Raw genomic sequence first — 23,999 nt, 5'->3', positions numbered from 1 at the left:
CTGGAACTGGAAGAGGCCTGCACAGCTGGCTAATGGCTCTTCTGAGTTATGATATCCAGGCATACAGCAAACCAGCCAAAATGGTCTAATCTACAAGGCATTCTGGGGTTTAAAGACTGGGTTGAAAAATGAAGAATGAAGGGGTTGTTTTATCTACCTGTCAAGGACTAGCCAAAGTATTATAACATACAAGCCATAAAGTGTTTCAATATATCAAATACAGTAATACTGAAGCAAATATGGTTATGTAATAAAATTATATGTCTGAGACAAGTGTCTGTGAGGAAGAGAGAGAGAGAGAGAGAGGGGGGAGGAGAGAAAGACGTCCAGCCAAATAAACAGGCAGACAGAGCGGAGATGCGCTTTGCAACCTTGTGTCTTGTGTGCTGAGGTCACTCACCGAGCCTTTCTGTAGCCAGTCGATGAGGAGGTGTGCTGTGGCGCAGGGCAGCTGTGAGCGCAGCGTCTCCCTCTCCCCATCACAGGCCTGCAGCTCCAGGGCCAGCCTCAGGTCTTCAGCCAGCTGCAGCACCTGCAGGGGAGCCGAGCTGACTGGCGATCCCAGGTCATACAGGCCGTTACTCAGCTCTGCGACAGCCTTAGAGCCTAGGCATGCGGGGATGATTAGATTAGATTAGATTAGATGAACTTGATTGTCCCAGAAGGGAAGACGCAGAGATGGAGGTGAGAATCCATTGCCATTGTTCATCCCTAAAATCACCATGACAATCATCATCACCACCATCATCCTCCTCCCTCTCATCATCACCATTATCATCATCATCACCATCATCACCACCATCATCACCATCATCACCATCACCTAGGACTCCCAAGAGGAAGAGCTACTACTTACAGTATAAATTAAGTCATCCTGTGTAAAGAAATGAATGAATGAACAAACAAACAAACAAGAAAATTATCTTTAACAGAAGCATTTCCATTTGCATCAGTGTGATTAACATCAACACTTTATATAAATTCGAAAGTCAGTGGAACAACCCATGCAACAGTCCCCTTCATGATGGTGGAAAAGACAACAATATTCTAATGTACAGTCCCACAAACTAAGGGAAGCACCCTTTGTCCACGTGTCGCTGGCTACAAAGTACAGCACTCTCGCAAATCTGCTCCAATAACTCCATCTGGCCCCTGAGGAGAGTTAGGGATTCAAGGACATCTGCAGGCAATTAAGATGCCATCACGTGGCGTAGAATGCATATGATGACATGATTCCAATGGCCACGTCCAACATTAATACAAGCAAAGAGGAGACGGCCTGTCAGCCATCATCATGGTGATTAGGACCTCCATATGCTTTTGTTTCTGATTTAAGGTTAGTGATTATTGCTAGCATATTGTGCGAAATGTTTATTCACTCTAACTTTTGAACATAATGCTAATTGGTTTGAACCTCCAGTCTGGATAAAATGCAAGATAATATCAAACATATGGCCCATTTGGATACAAATGGATCATAACTTACAGTGCTATTGCCTTGAGGAAATGGAACTGGAACTAGATTAACAACGAATATTCAAATTCAGGCACAGCCAAATGCAACAATTTCAGCTAGTTTGTCAGATTGCAGTAACAGCCAGAGAGAGAGTAAAAGTGCAAGACAGAAATTGAACAGATGTATGGAATTCAAAGAGAAGGGAGAGACATAAATCTGATACACTAGTAACTGCAGATCAACTTGTGCTCTCAGACTGAGTCCCACAACAGAAGGAGCAACCCTGACATCACAAACTGTTCCATTTATTCTCTCTCTGCTATCTTCATACACAGCAGGTCATCCAGGGTCACCAAGCGGGTTACGGAATTTGGACAGGCTGACAGTATGGTGGGAAGCTGTACCTTCTCTCTGTGCTGCCGACAACCCCTACAGAAAGCCCCTGCTGTCGAAGGCCATAACTTCACCCGAGAGGCTGAACCGGTCAGCCTGATCACAAACTCGCCCTCAAACACCTGAGGTCTCATAGCTCCACGAGATCCACCGGTGCACGCACACACAACGATGAAGGCCTGTTCCATCGGACACAAGCGCCAGGCTGCTAGAGCTCTCAACACAATGTGTTGTGGCAGACGGCGATATGCGGGGGTTGGATGAGGACATACGGCTGGGGTGTTCACAGACACCCCGGTGCGGAGAGTACTTTGACAGGCCGAAGCTGAATCCCGGGGGATGACACTGATTTGTTGTGCCTTTTGTTCTGCCAGGAAGCTCTTCATTTCCTTCATACATGGTCCAAAAGCAGACCCCCCTCTGAGGCGAGTCACGTGAACACCTAAAAATCGGAATCGGAGCCAATTCTGGCTGATGGTTTTTACAGGGTGAAAAATCAAGTGTTGTCCGTCATTTCATGTGATCTTTCGAAACATCATAGGGAAAAGAGTCAGGTATGATTCACATAGGTGGGATTACAGTTACCAAATAAGGTTCCACTGCTAATCAGTAGGTGGCACACTTTCAGATTCCTGAGATGGTTGTAAGGAGTTTTGCATTTCAGTCAGTTGAGTCTGAAGAAAGCCCTGCATTCCTGTGGTCACCTTAAACATTCCCATCACTTTCTTTAAACACAAAAATACTTTCTTTTCAGCTCCATGTTCCATACACTCTGCAGCTATATTTAAATATAAATAAACTGCACAACACGTTGTATACTGTAACTGGCCTATGCCATCGTGTGCCAGGCAACCAGAACAACCTACCCATAATGCTGCTCTGCCTTATGGTTTCATTTTAATGGTCTCAATGGCCAGTTTACCATAAATAATAGGTATTATGAGACACATAAGGATACATAAGCTTATGGAGATGTTAATGTCAGTTATTTTAGGTCAGTGAACAATTACAGTATATATGTGACCATATGCAGCTGCTATGTAGTGCTCTCTTGAAAAAGAAAAATCTTGTAAGGCAACATGCCCTACATATCAAACACATTTCATCTCTGGGATAACATACAGTTCTAGGGAGGATATTCCTTCTTATATGACTAGATGTCATGCTAACTTTAATAGCTATCATCCTTTTATGCATTATCCAGGATGGGTCATTTTTTTGCACTCTGGACATTGTTTACTCTGTGGTCACAGTGCACTGTATGTGGTCTGGGAACACTGCATTCACTTTCTTAGTACAATCTCTTATTCATCCAAGAAACAACATGACATCTTCATCTCCATCCCACAAGCCTTCATTTGTTGACTGCCTACAGTACAGTAGATTAAACATGTATCCTCTATTAGGCAGCAGAGCAGATGAAGAACCCCTCACCCCCCTTTCAACCCCGACACAATCAGAGGATTCCTTCCCAATCTAGCAACCTACAAGGCAACAGAAATGCCTGTCCTATAGATCTTGCAAATGCAAATCTCTTCAACAAGGTCCACACATGTGGAAACCATTACAGGAAGCCACTATTTTTTATCTGTATCTGAACTGTATCGATCTGTTCACGTAGAATCCTCCTGTGACCACATGCAGAATATTGTGAGAGACCTTTGCAGAATATTGTGAGAGAGTGTTTTTATTTAGTTATTATCTGTATTTTGTAACTTTTTTTGTTTCATATTCTCATAATTTTTTTAGACATTATATTTAGTCATCTAACTAAAAATAAAATTAAATATATTTAGTAGATGATTAAACTCATCATTTTGTAACTAATTTTAACTACTAAGTAAGAAATGAAGATGAAGTGTAAGTTCTCACCTGCAATGATATCATCCATCTGCTCCAAGGCAGCCTCAAGCATATGGCTTGCGTCCGATGCCATAACGATACAATTCAACTGCATGCACAGCAAGACCACACTGTGTCCTGCAAAAATGAAAAGAAAACACACACAACAGAATAGAGTCAGGACAAGGAAAACAAACAAAATTGAGTTCTACCCTCATTATATTACTAAAATATAATTACAATGGACAACCACAAGGCTGTTCTGCATTTCTGCCCTGTGATTATAATAGGAAAACAATGTTCTTGGCAGCAACAGAGGGAGATTGCTTTGCATAGTGATTGGGCGCGTTGTGAGTCAGCTCTTGAGCGTCTTTCCAGCAGTTTCTTTAGTGGACAGCAAAGATCATGATGCTGTCACAAGTCAGGCAAACTTGTTAATATTACTGCTAAGCATTCATTATGTTGTCAAAAAAACAACAACATTCTAGACCAGTCATTATGTTGTTTCTGGAAGTTATCAAATATTCCTGTTCAGTCTATTAATCATTGCATTATTTGTTTATTATGAGATTGCTGTTGACTTGTTGCCTTTTTAACGGGCCACAGAATGCAAAGCAATAGCAAAAAAAGCCTTAAGGATGCAAAAGTGAAATCACAGAGTATATGGACATTGTGCAATCCTGTAAACATTCATTAAGGCACTGTAAATTAATTCAGAAAAGATTCCCTAACAAGCAGGTTCCCTAACCTGCAAGCTACCCACAATACTTTAAGTGAATTGATTAAATCTCTTCAGACTATATGCATGCATGTGTATGTGTGATATTTTCTCTATTCATATCAATCTTATCCTTTATGTCAGTCTGATGAGCAGACACCCAGATGTAGTAGACTTAAGCCACTGCTTTATGAATGAGGCCATCCTCAGTGATGTGTCTGCAGTGGGACAGCACATTCCCCAAGTACAGTAGATGAAGCACTAGTAGGGAAGCCCCAGGCAGTTCAGTAGGCCTAGTTGGTATTTTCCCAAGGTTGACCTCCTATGAGAGGAGAAATTACATAGTGGAGCATAGAGCAGGGTTTCTCCAATCCACACTCTCTCTCCCTATACCTTGGTCTCTCTCCCTCCCTCTGTCTCTCTCTCCCTCCCTCTGTCTCTCTCTCTCTAGGCCATGAATGACAGAGGAGTCTGAGATTAATTAGGCCTCAGAGCTAGTGTTTCATTCCTTTGTCATCCTGCCTCGTGGCACACACGACCAACACATAAAAATAGAATGAGCTGTCTGTATCCCGTGTTACAGCGCGGCTGACCGGACCAGAGTTTGACAGGCCAAATGCTGCGATGGTAACAGGAGCATGCGTTCTCCCTGTTAAAATCTTATGTCATGACAAGAGGTCAAGCCTTGGTGCTAGGAAGAGAGATGGGGTGGAAATCACTGGACTGAAATGGGATGGTGTATCTGATATATTTGCTAGCTGTTTCATATTACATGACATCTTCGCCACCCCTACATTCATGATGAACAAAATAAATATAATTTATTTAGCCAGTAATAGCATGTCAGCTCTTATATTAGCTGTGGTGTCATATGATACAGTTTAAGTAACATTGACATAGTGCACATTGCAGTATTTCAGCTGGAGTGTGAATAGACATCGTGACCATTAACTCTTTCTGATGAGGACAGCACACAAGATGGGGTCTGGGACACAGAAGGCAACTGTACAGACAAGGCACTGAAAGGGTGTAGGGACCTCAATGCTCTTAATTATCCTGCCACATTTAGCTTGACACAGCCTAGCCTGACGCCTCCATTCATGGCCATTGAGAGTTGCTGTCTCTGACATGGATTCGAAGGCATCCTGGACAAAGGCTCCAGCCTTGTACTTAGTGTGATAATAGAGAGCAAATTAAGGCCTTCTACTGTGTGTCATCAGGACATTAACAGCCCTTGTCACAATCCATATACACACTGTTTTGTTTTATTAAGAACCAGGATGACTAATTCAGTGTGAGATCTTTTATTGCCCCTCTGCAACATACTAGAACAGGAAATGATGATGGTGACATAAAAACGTAGCACTCAAATGACTAATGCACAGTGTGGTTTATAAAACTCCACTATACCTTTCACCAAAATGTTACTATAGGTACCACATTTGGTATTTCTGATGGGGTAGAACCGTAGAAGTGCCTTATTTACATTCATGTCTCATCCAAGGGTTGTACGACTGTCTTCCATGAGACTTGATAAGTTGCCACGTCAAAACCAACAAGGCTTCTGTTTCAATAGTGCTGCAGTCACACCCAGTAACAATACCCTGTATATCATATCAGTGGATGAGAGGCAGATACCACTGAAGCAACACAAAAGCACTTCAGTGTCCACTTTGACCACCCAGCTAATCGCATACTAAATACTTCAGGGAGTGCAAGGCACTAGGAGCTGACAGAAGAGAAAAAAACATGCCATTTGACCATCTCACTTAAATGATAATGACAAAAATATACATGTCAGTTCTTCCAAAAGGAGAGAGAGGGCAAAAAAAGTTGTCCACAGATAGTCATATTTCAAGCCAGCGAGGCACCCCCCATAGACGTCCAACACCTGCAAGCGCTGCTCCCAGGATAAGCCGCTGACATGTAGGGCCAAAATCCAGCGGACTGCGGCCAAAGTACATTTCCTTGCGAAAATCAACATTTCTGCTGAGTCCAGCTCTCAGGGTGCAGGAGACCGCAGCTTTGCAACAAACCAGAGCGACTGCCTGTACAGCAAACTGAACAAAAGACTTCTGAAAAGTGCCCTTCAAAGACCACATCAAAAGCCACGTGCCCACTCACTTGGCCTTGAGGTTCCACCACACTGGTCAAACATCAGACCCGGGTCCATTTTTGTGGTAGACAGAAAGCAACTCAGACAATAAACTCAAATACTTAGATAGTAAAATAGCATTAGCACAAGCACATTCCTTCTGCTACTGCCTATATCAGCAGTTTATGACCTGATTTAAATGTGGCATTCATTGCACTCATACGAATCTGTTTTAAAAGCTTGTCTACTAGCTCAAGGCAGCTTATTGCAACATCTCCTTCACACCAACATCTCAAAACACACAGTATCAGAGTAAAGCGCCTCAGTATCTGTTCCTTAAATGCTCTACCTACCTGTGAGCCTGTGTGTTTCCTCAGTCAGAGCTGCACATATTCACACACACACACCCACACACGCACATCCTCACTTCCTTGAGTGTGTCTCCCTGCTATCCCAGCTTCAGACAGTCGCGGGTCACCGAGAGCCTCCACCGCACCGCTACCTCTAAAATGATTAGCGACATTGTGGACGTCACATGCCGACCACTATTCTAAGCACATTAGCGAGAGAGCCGGCTCTCTGTGGATCCTGGTCCCTGCATATCATCAAACTCTGATAAGTCTCTGCGACAAGAGGGGTGATGGTGGTGTGTGTGTGCCTGTGTGTATATGTGTGTGTGGGGGGATGGGGGAGTGGGCAGATATGGAAACAGAAATGGATACTCAGTGTGGCCCTTTAAAAGCCTCCATTCTTAAAACGGGGCCTCTTCTTTCCTACTGAGCACACACACACACACATACACACACGGGCAAACACACACATACACAAACACAAAGAATAATCTGCTGCAGCGCTGGAGAATTTCCATTACTCGGCTCTTTTCACTGCATTCCAGATTATTTTACAAGCTTTCACTTTCCGCCGCAGATATTAATGTGGCACAATAGGTGAGGTGTATTAAAAGTAGACGAAAATAGTAAACCATGCAGTGGCAAGGCCTTCTCGTATAATGCCTTGGCAATGAAAAAAATGTAGTGCTCCTACTGTTGAATACATATGTGGTGAAGAATCTGTCTAAAGGAGAGAGAGAAAGACAGGGAGAGAGAGAGAGAGAGGCCTCACAATGAACTTTAACAAATGTATTCTATCCTTTCTATTTTAGAAATGTTCTCCAAATACCATTCTAGACCTTAAGACTGAGATGTTTTTTTCCAATTAAAACAACAGCTCACTACAATGAGGAGTATGTTCTCAGGGCAGACTGCACAGCGTGACAAGGTGAGAGACCTCCTACCCATAAAAGTGTATATGGACTCATGGCCGAAAGCTGCCATCTCGGGTTACGGCTATCACCACGTTCTAATTCTTTAACAGAGAGCAGACAAGTCGAGCGATTGAGAAGAGCAAACAATAGACGGCTTTCTGCAGTGTAGGCACTGTCGCAACCTGTGATTTCAAAGACACGGTTCCGCAGTGCAAAAGGCAGCTTAGGCAAGTTCTAGGTCTTGATGCACCTGCATTGTACAACTGCATTCAACAAATCCCTGTAGTAGCAACAAACCTCCAAATACAACTATATCTGTATAATAAATGTCATTAAACACAGCATCATATATTAATTAACACAAAATAATCCATCTACAAAGGTTGACAGACAATGTAATTTTATAAATATTACAGTGTATTGACATTCACAAAATGATCTTGTAGTTTTTGGAACAAATGTTTTTTTTTTTTTTTTAGTTAAATGTGTCTGTAGTACATCCAATATAACAAAGGACCAACAAAGGACATACACATAACAACTCCAGATGACAGGAATCTGGCTCCAGGGATCCTGTGCCTTCCTTGTTTCCAGGCACACAGCAGGAATCCTCATTTCAGTCAAGTGGACTTGACACACATTAGGGTGCAAGTATGCCGTTCTCCCTAATTTTTCTCCAGGATGTTTGCACAAGCCGCAACGGGTCACTGGAGTGTGCCAGTGACCACTCCAGGCCTGTGAGAATACAAACCAGCGTAGCAGGAAAAGCTACTGAAACTCTAACCGAAACAAACAGAGGTGCTGGCATTTACCAGGACCTTGGCTTTCCCATCCTTTCTACCCTTTACACATACAGGGACACTTTCATTAAGGCATTCATTAACTACAGTGAGTAGACCACCATGGATAATGGAGCACTGTGCAGGCTGTTGGTTCCCTTTACTACAGCGTTATTGATTAGTAGTCAGTTCAGAAGATCAGACCATGGGAAGCACCAGTGGCACATACTGTAGCTATTAGGAGCTGTCCAGACAGCGCGATAATCATTACAAAACAAATCAACACAGATATTAACTGACAACTTTGTCTGTTTTCACTGTGTGAATGTCCCACAGTTACTCAGAATCAAATTTGTTTTTCTTTGGAAAATATTTTGTGGGGCCTTCACCTCACTGGCGGGGCATCACTCTCCCTCCAAAATGTCAACCTCAGTCGAGCCTGACCTAATCGCTGTGGCAGTGGCTCTTACGAAGCCCTGACACTCAATGGCCTCAATCCCGCACAGCCAGCCATGACCAGGGCTCTATAAACACTAAAACACAAACATACAACAACATAGATACTACTCGGGGGTTTTGAACACCCAAACCAAGCCAAGCCAAGTTGTATTTATCACAAATATAAGAGGACGTCTATAGACAGAACATGTCCATTTTTTAGGATTTTATGTTTGGACATGGAACTAAAAGTGTTTAGATTGCAGTTGGAAAAGCATGTTGTGTGTAATTATGTTTTACATACAGGTCATAAAGTCTATGTTTAAACATTTGGCTAGTGACTGAAGGTGCTTATTAGCATTTTTTTTTGTTTTGTTTATTGTACAGACATGTTCAGGAAAAACATTTTTATGTGTGTATGTTTATATGAGCTACGCCTGCAGCATAACATCAGCAGGGAAGAAAGCAGAGTAAGCATTAGGTGGCAGACCAATAAAGCCAGCGTGTCAACACGGCTTAATATGGCAACATCAAAGGGAGGGACAGCCAGCCACATCAAATCACGCCCCAACTCTAGAACATTCTACTGCTCGGACACGTTCACGTTGTGGTTGACAGGATACTGCATATGTCTGCACTACCTGTCAAAGTACAGAACTTCTTTCCTCAAGAGTTTAAAATGAAAGAGGGTCCTGCATGGGAAGAGCAGGTGAAGTGTTCTGTGTGAGTGCAGGCCTTAGTAGCTCAGAGGCCATGAGTGGTCAAGCAGCACAAGCCCTCATTGTTGTGGTTCTGGCCAGAAAAATGGGAGTGATGGTGAAAGAGATGGAGCTGGTGGTACCGCTGCCCTCTGAGCAGCATCGCTGGGCTGGCAGACCACATGAAAGCCAAGAGACAGCAGCAAGGCCTTTCCAAGAGACTGCCACCTGGCCGCGTCTCTGTACGGGGCTGGGGCAGAGACATGTTTTCATCGGCGTATCAAAATCGTAACCTACATACAAGGCAGCTCACCCGAGACGAGCTCAGCTCAAATGACAAAGGGATCACGTTACAGTCGCAGAATGCAATTTGTGCCTCATGACTTCGCCGGTGACATGACTTCAGATCACCTCACTGACAAGCCAGATGGAATCCACTGCCAAAACCTTCACACTGGTTTCCACTCACCAGAGCCAGCTTCTATACATGATACTGGGCAAACACTAAAAGGCATTCAGGTTACTTTCTGGATGTGTGTGTGTGTGAGCATGTTGATTACTGTACAGTATATTCATAGGCAGGTTGGTTCCATAGTTTGGTATTTCTGTCATGCGGAATTGGGATTGACTCAGTTGATGTCCAGTGCACTAGAGGAGCTCTGGCCCATGCCAATCAAAGTCTTGTCACTTGGGCCAGCGTGACTGGTAAGCCATGATGCCACAGATAGCAGAAAATGTCATTCTGCAGCAGGTAAGCCCACGTGTGTCACCCACTCCTATGGAAATGCCAGGAGGTCAGTCAAGGAGCAGGAAGATCAGCATTTCCCTCTGTGGCTCCCATGGCTAGCAGGGGCTGACAACATCTCTGTTTTTATCATAGTGCAGCTCTCATGCCATTGGTTTGCATAATGTGCCATTGGCCATTTTCACTTGATTCACTTGGCTAGCTGCACACTGTGGTTTCAGAGCTACGGGTGAAAGACACCATCCATTTTGTCTGTATTTACTTTCCAAATATTTGCATGTTATACTTTTGACAATGATTGGGCCTTGTGTGTCCACAGAACACAAATAGACCTCTACACAGGTCGTTTACTGTGTCATACTGTACTGTTTGGCTGCTTCCAATGTCTTGATAGCCATGCTTTTTTACACAGTTATCCATTAGAATAAACATATACAGTTTATGGTGCTAATTAGGTGCTAATTAGCAGTGCCTATAACATAGGTTATATGTTTATTTATGTACAGTATAGTGATCATCTGGGGTAAGATCAGATTGTGGTCAGTGTTACTGGTTATGGTTAGGGTCAGGTTATTTGACAGGTATCCTAATTGCCAATAAATATTGAAAGAGTGGTCACTGATTATACATGTAGGCGAACTGTAAAGAAATTTACGTAACAAGCAAAAAGTTACTTTTTTCTTACTCCTGCATATTTCAATTTGTAAATCGTATGATATTGGCAACACCAGTCACCAGGTGAGGCAGAGTTAATTTTCACAGGGAGAAAGCATTGTGCTTCAAAACACTGTTAGCCATTTAAGATGAAAGTGCTCAACACCTCTAAATATTTTTGGATACAACCAGTCAATACAGCTGGTCTCTGTGCTTTTTCAGGTGTTCCAAAGCTCTGTCGAAGAATTTCATATGGACCCTCCACCCCCACACACCCCCAACACACACACACACACACACACATACACACACTTTTACTCTGTGATACTTAATTACATATAAAGCTGAAATGTATTGCCCTGAGTTAGGCATTAAGAGTGAGTGCCAAAACAACATGTGCATTGCCCCTGCACAACTGGTCTATCAAGTTTTTCTCACCTTCATGGAAACCTGCCTGCCCAACGGAGAAGGCCCCAGGCAAGCCCTGAACAATGAACGGCTGAGCAAGCACCGTTCCTGTTGCCTATTTTCCCAGAGTGGTTTGCTTGTTTGTACGCACAGCCCACGCCCTTCATGCATCCAAGGGCCTGTACTCGATTAGCTCTGACAGGGGATGATCATCTTACTGAACCACATTAAAACAATGTTCACATCGTCCTTTCCATTTAGCTTCTAGCTGAGTGACCAGGAAAAAAACCCCATAAAGTTTCCTTTTTTAAAAAAAAAAAATTGGCCTGAGAGTTGGGGAGATATGTAAATTCAAATGCTGATGTGGAGGATATCAGTTGTCGGAGCCTAGAATTTATGGCTTGCTATTTCAGAGGAAGTTCAGTGGATGAATAATGTGATTACATTTGTGAATGTGATACTAATAAAAATACAATTGCAATCAGACACTATAACGCCATGATGATGGTTGTGAGGACAAAATAAATGTCTCCACATGTCAGCAGGAGACAGGAGTAGGGTTAAGTTTTAATCCAACTTGGGTTGACATGGGCAAACAATCACAAGATCTGTTCATAACGTTGGCTCCACTCCTGGGCCGGGATGTCATCTCGAGCCATACAATTGCACACTGTTTCCCAGGAGTTCAGGCGAGCTGCAGCGAGAACAGAGCCACGCTGGGCACAAATAAAAGGCTTTATCCATTTGTGCGAGCACATGATCTTCAGAGTAAGAGCCTGACAGCCCCTTGCAGTCATTACCAAGTAAAATTTCCTCTGGTGCGCCATGGCGCCTATGTGTTGGTTCTATCCTACCTCTCCCTCTTCGCCTCACTGGGAAGTGCGGCACGCCGATGGAAATGTAGCACATTCTCTTGAATGAATAGCAGAGAGAGATTCTATTCATATCTGTCGCAATTAATTCAAAATATGCAGTGCAAGGGAAGGTCTGAGAATGCATGCTCAGGTCACTATCTGGGGGGTGATTCTGTGAAAGCTCTCAGTCAAGCAACAGTTACTGGATGCAAGCAAAGTTGTAAATAATTTCAGGGATTAGGGATTGTGGTGGCCTTGTCAAGAATAAATCCAGCTCATCACATCTGAATGAGGATTATCTCCTGAATGAGAGGCAGTTATCTGTATGAGGTATTTGACAGGGTAATTAACCATGTGCTCGCTTCTCCACACACAACCACAAATACCCCTACACACACAGACACACACACACACACACGCACGGACACACACACACACACACACACACACACAAAATTATTTCCCCATTAATGTCGAAAAATCTACTTTGATCATCTGGGGCATAATACCTAAATCTGCCCGGCTCAGTTCATAATCCAAAATCACTTCACACCCCAAGCGAACACTCACAAGTAGCAGCATCAAGGACTTCATGCAGTAAGTATGGCATACGGTTCTTTTGTCTCACATGCTGAAGGTGTTCACAATTGACACAAAACTGTACAAATAACAGCTTTTATCAACAGTCCTCAAACAAGATCAGGTCCTTGTCTTGTGGGGAGTGGGAAGATTGCAGTAAGCAATTCCAAAACCAACTCGACACAGACAGATGATAGGAATATTAGGAGCATAGACGCAGGAGAAAATCGCAAGACATCCACTAATTATTCACCATGTGCTACTATGAGAGAGCACTGTGATGAAGCGTCATTGACAATTTTGAGTTTAGGCTACGGTCCCAGGGGACGGAAGCTGGAATTAAACCTCTAAAACTACACGCACACATCTGGTCACTCTGTTACTCCGTTAGCAAATTGTACACCGCCATCAACCTGAAATACTACAAGCATATATCCCCTTCGGAATAAACCAATGGTTATCAAATGGTGGTCCAAATTGTCAAAAGAGAAGAGTTTACAGACCTGTATGGCGGCTGATCCACTTGATCCACCTGTTTGCCACGCAAATCCAAAGCAAATCGGCAAAATGCAATTTGACAACAAACCGACAGAGTGACCTTTCTTTCCTGCTGTTCTCTGTGATATAACCAAAGCGCTGAGTAATGTTCAAGCCCACTGTACAGCACTTCCCTGGCCAGGCAGCAAGTCATTCGACTTTACTTAAGTCATCTCAATTGTAGAAGTTCGCTGTTAAAGAAAGAACAAAAATAAAACATCAGCATAATAGCAGACTACTTACTAGGGATAGATAGATAGTGCTGTTGATTGCAATACAGAAGTCTGGCGACTCACCTGAGCGCGAGAATAAAGTCAAAATAAATACCAATCCTACACGTTAGCCTCCATGCGTCGTATAAAGTCAATTCATTTAATCAATCAATTAATGTTGGTTTTACCAAATTGGCACTCGTTTTCATTTCGCGCGGAGCATCATCTCCCATGTGAAACTCTTGGGTGAGAGCGCCGTAAGTTCATCCGAGCGTCCTCCTCCATCCTATCACCTGTCATGTGATTTTAGGGGCGGGCCACGACCAGTGCTCTCGTGAAGTTTTTTTTTTTTTTTCTGGGTACCCAATTTGAACTCTCCTCTCCTTTTCACTAAAACATTCACCTCACCTCAACGTAACTTCTAGGCTACCCACTAATCGGATAGCCTATCATATAGACTGGTCATTTTTACAGCCTTGGATATATTCCATACAGAATACATTAAGTTGGACGAAGCCATTTTACTGCATCTGCATCGTCCATTTATGATATTATTTTTGTAGCCAACATTATTTCCAGTTATTTTCAAATGTACTGTCTGCTATAATATTGTAATACTCTCAAACTACAGACTATACAAAGCTATACTAAACAAGTAGGAGAATGAAGGGCAACACTGACATCTGGTGGTAAGACGAAGTGGGATGACACTATTCTTTCTCCATTCTCACCATCACTTCATCGCAGTGGCATAGTGAGCTTTTTCATAAGAAATAATATTATATATATTATGTGTGTGCAATATAAGTGTCTTCAAAACCAAGGTAACGCTTGAAAATAAAAAATACTTGCTCACTGCTCATTGTATGAGTAGGGCTAACTTTTTATTGATCAAGGGATCTGTAACAACTGTTGAACATAAACAGCATCTGCCTTTTCATAAACTGTCCATCAATCCACTGTCCATTGAAACAAATACTTTAATATCCATACAATTGAGTAAGACAGCAATGTTTGTATTAAATAATATCTCACATTCAAAGCATGCTTAAAGTTAATGATAATGATTTGATAATAATGATTTGACTGTTTACTACACTAGTTATTTTGATTATCTTGGGGTTGTACTGTGTGGAATATACAACATGCAATTCTAAATATCAGTTTTACTCAACTAATCACTTCAATTTGATATAGCCATATTTTTTTTCTTCACATCTAGTTTGTAAATGGTTTGGTAGCCGTCATCCCAGCTGAAGAGCTGCTTGTCTTTGGGGTAATACTGCATGCTGGCATGGCTGGTGTAACCCTTGGGAAAGAACAGTAGAGGGGGCTCTGCATTAAGGATGGTGTCGTGGATGTCGTGCAGACAGCGTATGCTGGAACGTCCACCGTGACGGGTGTTGTACACCACATACATGGTCCCACAGATCAGGAACGCGGCCTCAGCATCCTGACTCTTACAGGGGGTGTCCCAGGAGTGCTCCACGTGCATGGTGCCCGGATCCAGTTTTGTGATCACCAAGTTTCCTCCAAGATCAGGGTCGGCGTGAACGCTCCAAAGCCCTATCTCATCCACTACCAGGTGTACGAACGTGTGCGGGGAGAGTGCATAGGCAGGAAGGTGACCAACCCCCGGCAGCAGAATGCTGTCACTCACTGTGCGGTTGAGGAGATGGACCTTGACAATCCTGTTAGTCGTGTCTGCTTGGTGGTAGTACACAAAGCCATCGTAGACTATATGGCCAGTCCCCTGCCATGGGAAAGGGAGTTTGATGGTGTTTGCTTTCTGATTGGAATTGCTCTCACGGAAGGTCTTCACAGAGGTATACTCAAGCATGGTGTCATTTTTTGTGCCATCAAAGTAGTAGACTTTTGCTGAGCCTTCAGTTGGGTCCCTCAACCAGGCCCCATAGACATCGCCCGTTTTCTTCACAATCTTCATGGACTTGACACCTGTAAGAACTGTGCCACAATCTGCAATGGCATATTTTGAGGCCAACATATTATATTAGTTACATGCATGGAAAGCATGCCAAACAGTAAAAAAAATAATGGTAATGATTTTCCCAAAAGGACCAGTGGTCAAACAAACAAAGATCTGTCTTTCTCTCTCTCTCTCTCCCTCTGTCTCTCTCTCTAAAATTCAAATCTAAAATTACCCTCGGGATGAATAAAGTATCTATCTATCTATCTATCTATCTATCTATCTATCTATCTATCAATGTCTCTCTCTCTGTGTATGTGTGTGTGTGTATTTTCTTCGTGTGTGCGCGGTATACTACTGTAGGTACCTGTCCCAATGTTGACTTTAGCCTTTTCCCTCAGCTTCCGGGCCTCTTTGAGCTGCTGATCCAGCAGAGCCTCCTCCATGTCCACCTGAGGCTCATTAGGGATCCTGGTCTGCACGTACTCCATGTCCCTCTCCAGGCGGCCTACCCGCAGCGCCACATTCTCCACCTGCATCCTCACCTCAGACTTATGGGCTCTTATGTGGTTCACCTGGCCATGCATCTCATTGGTCAAGTCATATATCTTCTGCCCATACACCTGTATGTTCTGGTCACATTTGATCAGGCGCTCCTGGACAAACAGTGGTAGAGGAATAAATACAGCTAGCAATAGAGACCTTACATGTGGTTACATTGCAAATAACACATCAGTGTCATTAAGGAGATGTATTTGATGTGTGTGTTTTGTTCTGTGCAGTGGGTGGAATCTAGCGAGGAGGATGGAGAAGGCATTTCATTGTGGAGCCCTGTGCACGAGAACACTCACCTCCAGCTGGATCAGCCTGGCCTGGAAGTACTGCATCATGGCTAAATCCGAGGTTATCCTCTGAGCATGGCTTGGTTTTGACGCCAGGAGGAGCAGAGTTGCTAGGTGAAGCAGCCGGATATACATCACTCGCAGAAGACTCCAAAAAATCTGCGGAAAGATGTACTGCTCTTACTGGAAGTTACTGAAGAGCTTCAAAGTGAGTGTTGCAAGTAACAAGACCGTCTGGGGCTCCAGAGGAGTCTGGCTTGTTTGGATTGTTATTCCGTGAGATGCTATTGTTGGCTCTGCAACTTTCTCAGTATTGAGTGCTTTGTACTTTGCCAGCAGCTTTGTTTCCTGCCATAATAAACTCCAGATGTCCGGACACGTCCTCAACTTGGGAAGGCACAGGATGACCTCAAATTATTAAATGTGGTATGACCAGATGGTCATGATCAGCTCACTATACATATCCATATTTCAGACACTGGGTATATGTTTAGAATCGAAACAATCTGAAGTTCAATTGGATGCAGACTGAAATGAACTTCCTACAAGAGAAAATATCCCCACAGTATGTTTTATTTCAACTTCCAGTTATATCTGCAGGATCACAGTGTGATGGTCTATGGAATCTAAGAGGGAAAAATAGGAAATGAAGTCAATTAGATTATTTTGTGTAAAATGTTTGATTTGTTTCATGACATGAATTATCTTGGATAAGGCACACAATCTGTGGTTACACTTTACTTGACAGTGTTTCAGTGGTTCATCAACTTGTAACAGGGTGAACAGCACTTCTGCAGTCGCTTTGCGGCCCTCTATCGGCTATAACCACACTATGTAAGTTTGCCAGATCGTGTAGCGCATCAGTAAGTTGATGGAATGAGACATAAGAAACTACAAATTTGACTTGCATCTGATGTCGCAATATATCGTACTTTCATAAATCATGCAACATATTCTACCTTGTCTGTGGACATCGTTATTTGCCTAGCCGGTGCTGGATAAACAAATAGCGTGCGTGCAACAGAGGGAAAGTTATTTGGTGTTGCTTTAATAACAGAAGCGTTATGTCATAAACGTTTATGACTTGTTCATGACAGTGTCCTGTCACTCTTATGTTGATACTGTCAAGGAAAGTTTTACCCAATCTGTTGTTCTTCTGTTCCTACATGTTCTGCCTTCTGCTTTGGCTTTATAAGATGTTTTCAAAATGGATTTTAGGTCATTTAATATTTTTGATGATTCCTGACGCTTCAGTGCATCAGTTATTGAAGGTGCTACACCCAAAGTCCTTTTAGGCAAGTCCCTCCACTCAGGGACTATAGTGTAACACTTTTTTGGGCACTTATCGGGCATCTATTTCGGGCAGAACTGCATGTGCGCAAGGCTTCACGAATCACGACACACCAAACTCGCTCCAGCTGCGAGATCACAACACATGATGGGCACGATGTATTCACAACATACCACATGATTGGCACGATGTATTCACATGTCAACTTTTGCCATTTCTATGGAAGATTGAGTGCTGTGTCTCCTCATTAGAAAGTTTCTGCTACACTTTCCAATAGACAAAAAAGATGTGTTTTACTGTATTGCAGATATGTCCACCAGAGGGAGTCACATGTCTTTTTCAGCAGTTTCCAGTGTGCCTGGTAAGCTCCATGGTAGGCAGTGTACCTCCCATCATCAGTGATCTTTTCAGATATTGCAGGTTGGGAGCACTTCACCAGATGAATACAAAAAACCCTCCATCATGACACTTACAGTTCACAATGTTGTGATAGTATACATGCATCGTGACCACAATGCACAATTGTCTATAACCCCTCGTATCAATTATGTAGGCTGATGCATAATGCAGTGGACAGGAAATGGGTTTGGTCTTAAATAGTAATAACCAAACATGATTTCTGCATTAACTAGAATATTAAGTGGAAACACTCTGCTGTTTCAGTTTAATTGCAGTATACGTTTTGTCAGTTAGACAACACACCCGTGTTGTTTTTTTTCTCTACCAACCCCTCACTGCCAGATGGGCTCTATGCTGTTCCTTTTTCTCAACATATTCTTTGCATGTCTTTAATTACTTATGGCGAGATGTGGAATTGTACCTCATAAATGTAAGCAGAGTTACAGAGTAGCAGCTGTAACAATTCAATACAACCTTTATGAAATCCTGTAACTGTCAGATAAGTCTGTCAGTATCCCATTTTCATGTCGGCGTGACCCTGAGTTTTCACGGCAAACCTGAAGCAAGGCTTTGTGCTGCTTGATGACTGAACTACCACACTCCCTTTCTCTTGGTTCAGGAGACTGTGAATGGCCTTCATTTGGGCTGGAGAAGATTCAATAGGGCGCAGTGTTCCGTGCTCCCGCAGGTGCAATTCTGCTCCGCTGAGCCTCATAATGGAGCTGTTGTCCAGGAGGATCTCATGATGCCTGCTCTGCCTCCCAATGGCGCAGTGCTTTCATAGCTCCCTTGGCATGTTTTTGTGTGTGTGTGTGTGTGTGTGTGTGTGTGTGTGTGTGTGTGTTTGGTTCTGTGTGGATTTAGTGTTGAAAATGCATTGAGACAAATCTCACTTCTGAGTTAAGAACTGCAGTCTGCACACACACACACATTAAACGTTTATTGTTGTAATATTTGTCAGAAATGAGATTTCTTTGTCAGCAAGAAAAAAAGAGTGACAGTAATTAAATCTTTTGCTGTCTGTAATATAAGCAGCAGGAGGATAATTCATAGCTGTCACTCCTGTTGGCAGGTCTGAATTATCTGTGATTGTCTTCTGGTAGGACCCAAGGTGCCCTGAGTGAACATAACATTTTGCACACTGCATCCATCCAAAATTGCAACTGAATTTCTTGATTGTTGCAATTTACCTCGGTTTGCTTCGTAATAAGATGTTTGGAACCTCATGTCCCACTCCAATTTCTGCATGCTCACCATAATATGGCTCAAGAATGTATTGTCTTGTGGATATTATTGGTCTATTGAAATGAAAAAATGCATCCATTTGTTTTTTTTATGCCATAAATGACAAGAGATAAAAGGACGGGGTCAAGAGTTCAGATGTAAGGTGGTGTACGTAGCTTAGTCAAAACCATAGCTAAGTTAACTTATATGTTTGTAAATACAAAATGTTCTGGGGGAACTGAAGGCAATGTTGCTTTTACCAACTAATTGTAGAGAATCTATGTGGTGTTTCTGTAATTTTGTGTAATTTGTGTAAGTGGCTAAAAGTGACTATATGGCAGGAGAGACATGCTGGTACAAAACTACTCATACTGCTATTTAGTTGTGCATATTGCATAAAATTGCTTTCATATCACAGCCATATTCAGTAATATTCTGCTCTGAATACATGTTTCCTTTTTGAGAAATGCCTTCTAGACATACACCTAACCTCTTGGTATCTAACACAGATTCAATGTGATTACTGAAGATACAGTATACATTTAAATGTCAGAGAAGCTTTACTCACTTTACTCCTTATTTGGATGTAGTCTGCCTTATGTTTAGTGAAAATAATACTAGTGTATTATGTCTGGTAAACCTTTCTTTGCTAAGATACATTACCGATTAAAATCACCATATTTTAAATGGGGATGTTGCTACTGTCACAAAGCCCCACCCAAGCACTGGCAGAAAATCAAAGATTTCTAATAATTTGGAGACTGTGTGATGGGTTATTAACTTAGCAGGCAGTTTTAAGTCAGACCAAGTTGCTGGGGACGGCAGTGACAGTTATGAACACTAACAATGCAACTCTCACTAGTTCACTAGGATGAACACATGACCTGGGTATTGATGCTGAAGCCAGTATAATTGCAATTGCCACACATTTCTCTGCACAGTCTGATACAGTTCAAGCCCAAAAATCGAAACCAATGTGTCAAGAATTCAGTTGTCCATAAACGCTGCTATGGGGATAATCACCAAATATAAATGCCCCTGGAAAATGCATGGATAGGGAGCCAGATAGAAAGCCTTTACTGATTTATGGATGTTGGTGTAGATAAGCTGTTTCAGGTGTAGATAAACACAGACTAATAGATAACTGACATCAATAATTGTCTGTAGTATCAGAAAATGTGCAGCTGAAGAGGTGCGTAGTAAAACATTACTTTCTCTGCCACTGAAGTCAGACATCCAGCCAGGTATTATGCAACTGCAGGAAATAGCAGGAGACGCACCCTTCACTAGCTTGTAAGGAGGAACCATTAGCTGCTCCCTGACAAAGTCCTGTGAACCCGACTAGTCCTCCTGTCACATTTCCATAACTCCCTCACATCTCTGTTTTCTGGCTGTCCTAACTATCGGTCGGATATCAGCACGGATCAGCATATAATGACTTTGTCTTCAAAGACTTCAAAGGACGTTATCTGAAATCCCCTGCGGAAAGCCACCCGTGTGGTGCTGCATAATATCAGGGAGTATAATTCATGCCCGGAAAGAGGCTAACCTGTTGGCTTTATAGAGATTGTGGAAATATGCATGTTTGTCTATGCCCTAATTTTTTAGATCCTTTAACCAACTTTTACAACTTTCCACAATCTGACCACTGATTCAATTGTACACAATATAGGTCAGTGTTGTATAAATAACTGATAGGTCTGACACATATTGTGCAGCTGTGGAGCCCTTTATCAGATTGCAGGCCTCTCACTCACACATGTGTGATGGGGGGCCTCTCTTTCATGATGTGACACGCTCATCAGTGTCTATCCTCCAGTTGTCCTGACAGACAGAGTTGTGTCCGATGCTAGATGCAGTTCACAAGTTCACTTTATGGAACCAAGTGGATGGGGTTGAATACCTGTGGTTTGTTTTGAGTTTTATTTCTGATTTTTCAGTTATAGGATTAAGCTAAATGATCTAATTACAGTTCACTTAACAAACAAATCATTAATCACAGTGTTAATAAGATGTTATCATGCTTTACATAAAGTATCCAACAATTAACCTAATTCAATCAGTTGCACAAGACCAAATGTTAAACATACCAAGTGGAGTAGCTAATAATAATAATAATAATAATAATTATAGCTAATTTAATCTGAAGTATCCCCCTCTTTTGTTTACCCAGTGTTGTGTCAGCTTTGCCAGTTTGTCAGCCTTTTTCCCTTCAGATGTTTCTCATCCTGTCATATCAGGTTTGGCTCTGTTATTTTGTGCCGATTGCAGTGTGGTAATTAATTCACAGGCAGATCTTAGAGCCCAGTGGATTTCCTGGGTGATTGCACCGAAGAGTTGGTGTAGAAAAATAATTAAAACCAGCAGCCAAGATGCACAGCCCTCGGAGGTCCAGGCTTAAAAGGCTGTTGTTCTCCCTCCCACAGTCCAGCTTTGAAACCTCCCTCACACACTTCTATTTACATATCGATATATAAAGTCTATGACTCAGTACCAAGAGAGGAAAGTGTAATAAGGCAACAACAAGCATATGGGCCAAGTAGCCTTTAGCTACTTGGCCCATCAAGGCTACTTGGCCCATCTATATGAGTACTTTCCTCATGATCATCAAAAACTAGATCCTCACTACATCCCCACTTGAGTTCCTCTGCACTTTTGCAAGGCGATTCTAGATGGAAAAGAAGTGGCTGGACCTTGCCTAGACAGGAAATGGAGTTCAGCTGTGATATCTGCTTGGATCGAGGGTGTGTGTGTGTGTGTGTGTGTGTTGCAGGCTTGTTTTTAATTGACACTGATCAAATGATTGTGGCTTGAAGGGTCCGGTTGCAACTCTCTGTTCCTAATGTAACTTCTCTGCACTGGGCACATTGAAAGTACACACAGCCTTACAGTCCTTTCTCAGATGTGTGATCAAAGCTTTTTCAGATGTTGTGCATCTGTTGTTGGCACTCTCTCTCTCTCTCTTCATGTGAAAGCTATTTAGCTCCACACCAAAGATCTGTAATCTTGTTGTTGATTTTGAAATGAGAGTTGATCGCATAAAAATGGCCCCGTTCTCTGTTTTTATTTGTCCCGACTGACTTTCTGGGTGCACGCACTGTCTAAGCCTCTTTCAACCCAACTCAGCACATTCCCAGACCTCCTTCTCTTCTCAGACTGATCTTTCAGCAGACGGAGTCCACCGCATAATCCCAAAGGAGAAGTAAAGGGTAAAACCTTTAAAGGAATTATCCGGAGTAAAATGCACTTTAGATCAATTTGCGGATGATTGGGAGTACATACGTTGAGTTGACATCAAAATCATGTAATTCGGATGTGTTTTGAGAAAGTTCGATTTTACCGTTTTTAGTCAAAACTCGTTAGCCTGGAAGTGACCATGCAGGGCAAGTCATTTTGCCGCTACAAAACGCTATTTTTATACCTCTTCTACAGTTCCAAACAACATTACACTTACGTGGTAGTGAGTAGAGGGTCCCTAAAGCCAAACCGAAGTATCCCGAGGTCTTTATGTGGTCGGATAGAGCAGGGGCGCAGGAGGCACAGGGGATGTGGGGGATATGTCCCCTGCAGTGCTGAAGAGACAGCCGTCGTCCCCCTCACTTTTGATAAGGAAAAAAAGCTTTATAGGTACGCTAAATAAATAATAACATATAGGATTTGCGCTAACTATGTAAAACTCCCCATTAACAGCATCACATCACTAACCACAGCCATCTACAGTACTGTAAAACGGCACAATCTCATATTCACTCTTGGATATCTGAAGCCAGTTTGTCTACTAACAATCATAAAATAATCCAGGCTACTTGCTTAGCATAAATCATTCATCATCATCATCTTTATTTGAGGCAGGCTGGTATTTGAGGCAGGCTTTTTAAAATATTTCTAACCTGCATTTAGACATGCGTTTCGTTTGGAGCGGCATACCGGTAGGCTATCAAAAGCATTTTCGGTTTGGTTTGGAATTTAATTTACTTTTGGACTGTTTGATTATATTGCTAAATGTTGGGACTGATGGGCACTGAAATCTGGGAGATATTTGATGGTTAACTGTTAAGTTTCATGCAGTTGAAAAAGTGTCGGGATTTCCACTGCTGTTTATTGTGAGACATTGAATAGGGGTTGTGCTGTAATGGAAACTAGGGCTGCAGCTATCGATTCTTTTTGTAATCGATTAATCTAGCACTTTATCGATCGATTAATCGATTAATCGGATATTTTTTTTTTTTGCATTTTTAAACAACCAAAACGAAAATGCCATGGCTGTAAAATGATCAAGCAGTTGGCACAGAGGTATTAGTCTAACTCCAACATTTGGCTCCAAAACTAAGCCCATTTATTGCAATTTACCCATTTAGTGTTTATAAGTGGCAGTGCCAACAATGAAATAATGTTCAAAATGCTGTCTGTAAAATTGCAGCCTCTTGTGCATGACTTAGCTGGGCGAACAAAGCTGTCCATACTATGTTGTGAAGTGCTGGGAGGGAGAAGAGAGAAAGCAATTTAATGTATTGTAATATGCACAACAAGTTTCATGCTGTAATCTAGACCTGACATCAAAGTAAATATCTGTTTTATGTAGATTTCTACACCTGCAGCATTTACTATTACATTACATTATATTACATTACATTTGGCTGACGC

General features: G+C 42.3%; 2 protein-coding genes across 13 annotated transcripts in view; both read right to left on the bottom strand.

Annotated features, from left to right (window-relative positions):
* ppfibp2b (PPFIA binding protein 2b) overlaps positions 1–13,929 on the bottom strand; it is a 50,196-nt gene extending 36,267 nt beyond the window's left edge. For 6 of the 12 annotated variants that reach the window (XM_042109673.1, XM_042109672.1, XM_042109668.1 and 3 more), the window contains exons 1-4: positions 13,757–13,929; positions 13,427–13,651; positions 3,722–3,829; positions 401–606 (exon numbers count right to left, since the gene is read on the bottom strand). In XM_042109673.1, the coding sequence (XP_041965607.1) occupies positions 401–606; positions 3,722–3,806 (291 nt within the window). In that variant the 5' untranslated portion in view covers positions 3,807–3,829; positions 13,427–13,651; positions 13,757–13,929. The remainder of the gene's footprint in view (positions 1–400; positions 607–3,721; positions 3,830–13,426; positions 13,652–13,756) is intronic. The other 6 variants (XM_042109674.1, XM_042109670.1, XM_042109669.1 and 3 more) reach the window with 3 other exon arrangements.
* Positions 13,930–14,531: 602 nt separating this feature from the next.
* On the bottom strand, positions 14,532–16,730 carry olfml1 (olfactomedin-like 1). The gene is made up of 3 exons (XM_042110395.1): positions 16,451–16,730; positions 15,967–16,255; positions 14,532–15,649 (listed from the first exon to the last, which is right to left on the bottom strand). Exons 1-3 carry the CDS (start codon positions 16,574–16,576, stop codon positions 14,856–14,858), a joined length of 1,209 nt encoding a protein of 402 aa, XP_041966329.1. The 5' UTR covers positions 16,577–16,730; the 3' UTR covers positions 14,532–14,855.
* Positions 16,731–23,999: the final 7,269 nt, after the last annotated feature.

The sequence above is a fragment of the Alosa sapidissima genome, chromosome 11 (assembly GCF_018492685.1).
Source record: "Alosa sapidissima isolate fAloSap1 chromosome 11, fAloSap1.pri, whole genome shotgun sequence".
Taxonomy (NCBI): Eukaryota; Metazoa; Chordata; class Actinopteri; order Clupeiformes; family Clupeidae; genus Alosa; species Alosa sapidissima.
Note: the sequence above shows the minus strand (reverse complement) of the source record. Positions and strands in the feature narration are given on the sequence as shown.

Excerpts from the sequence above, each read along its gene's own strand:
- olfml1 (XM_042110395.1), bottom strand. The coding sequence starts at position 16,576 with ATGTATATCCGGCTGCTTCACCTAGCAACTCTGCTCCTCCTGGCGTCA. Across the intron at positions 16,256-16,450 it reads CCAGGCTGATCCAGCTGGAG|GAGCGCCTGATCAAATGTGA; the intron begins GTGAGTGTTCTC and ends CTGTTTGTCCAG. Across the intron at positions 15,650-15,966 it reads TAAAGTCAACATTGGGACAG|ATTGTGGCACAGTTCTTACA; the intron begins GTACCTACAGTA and ends ATGCCATTGCAG.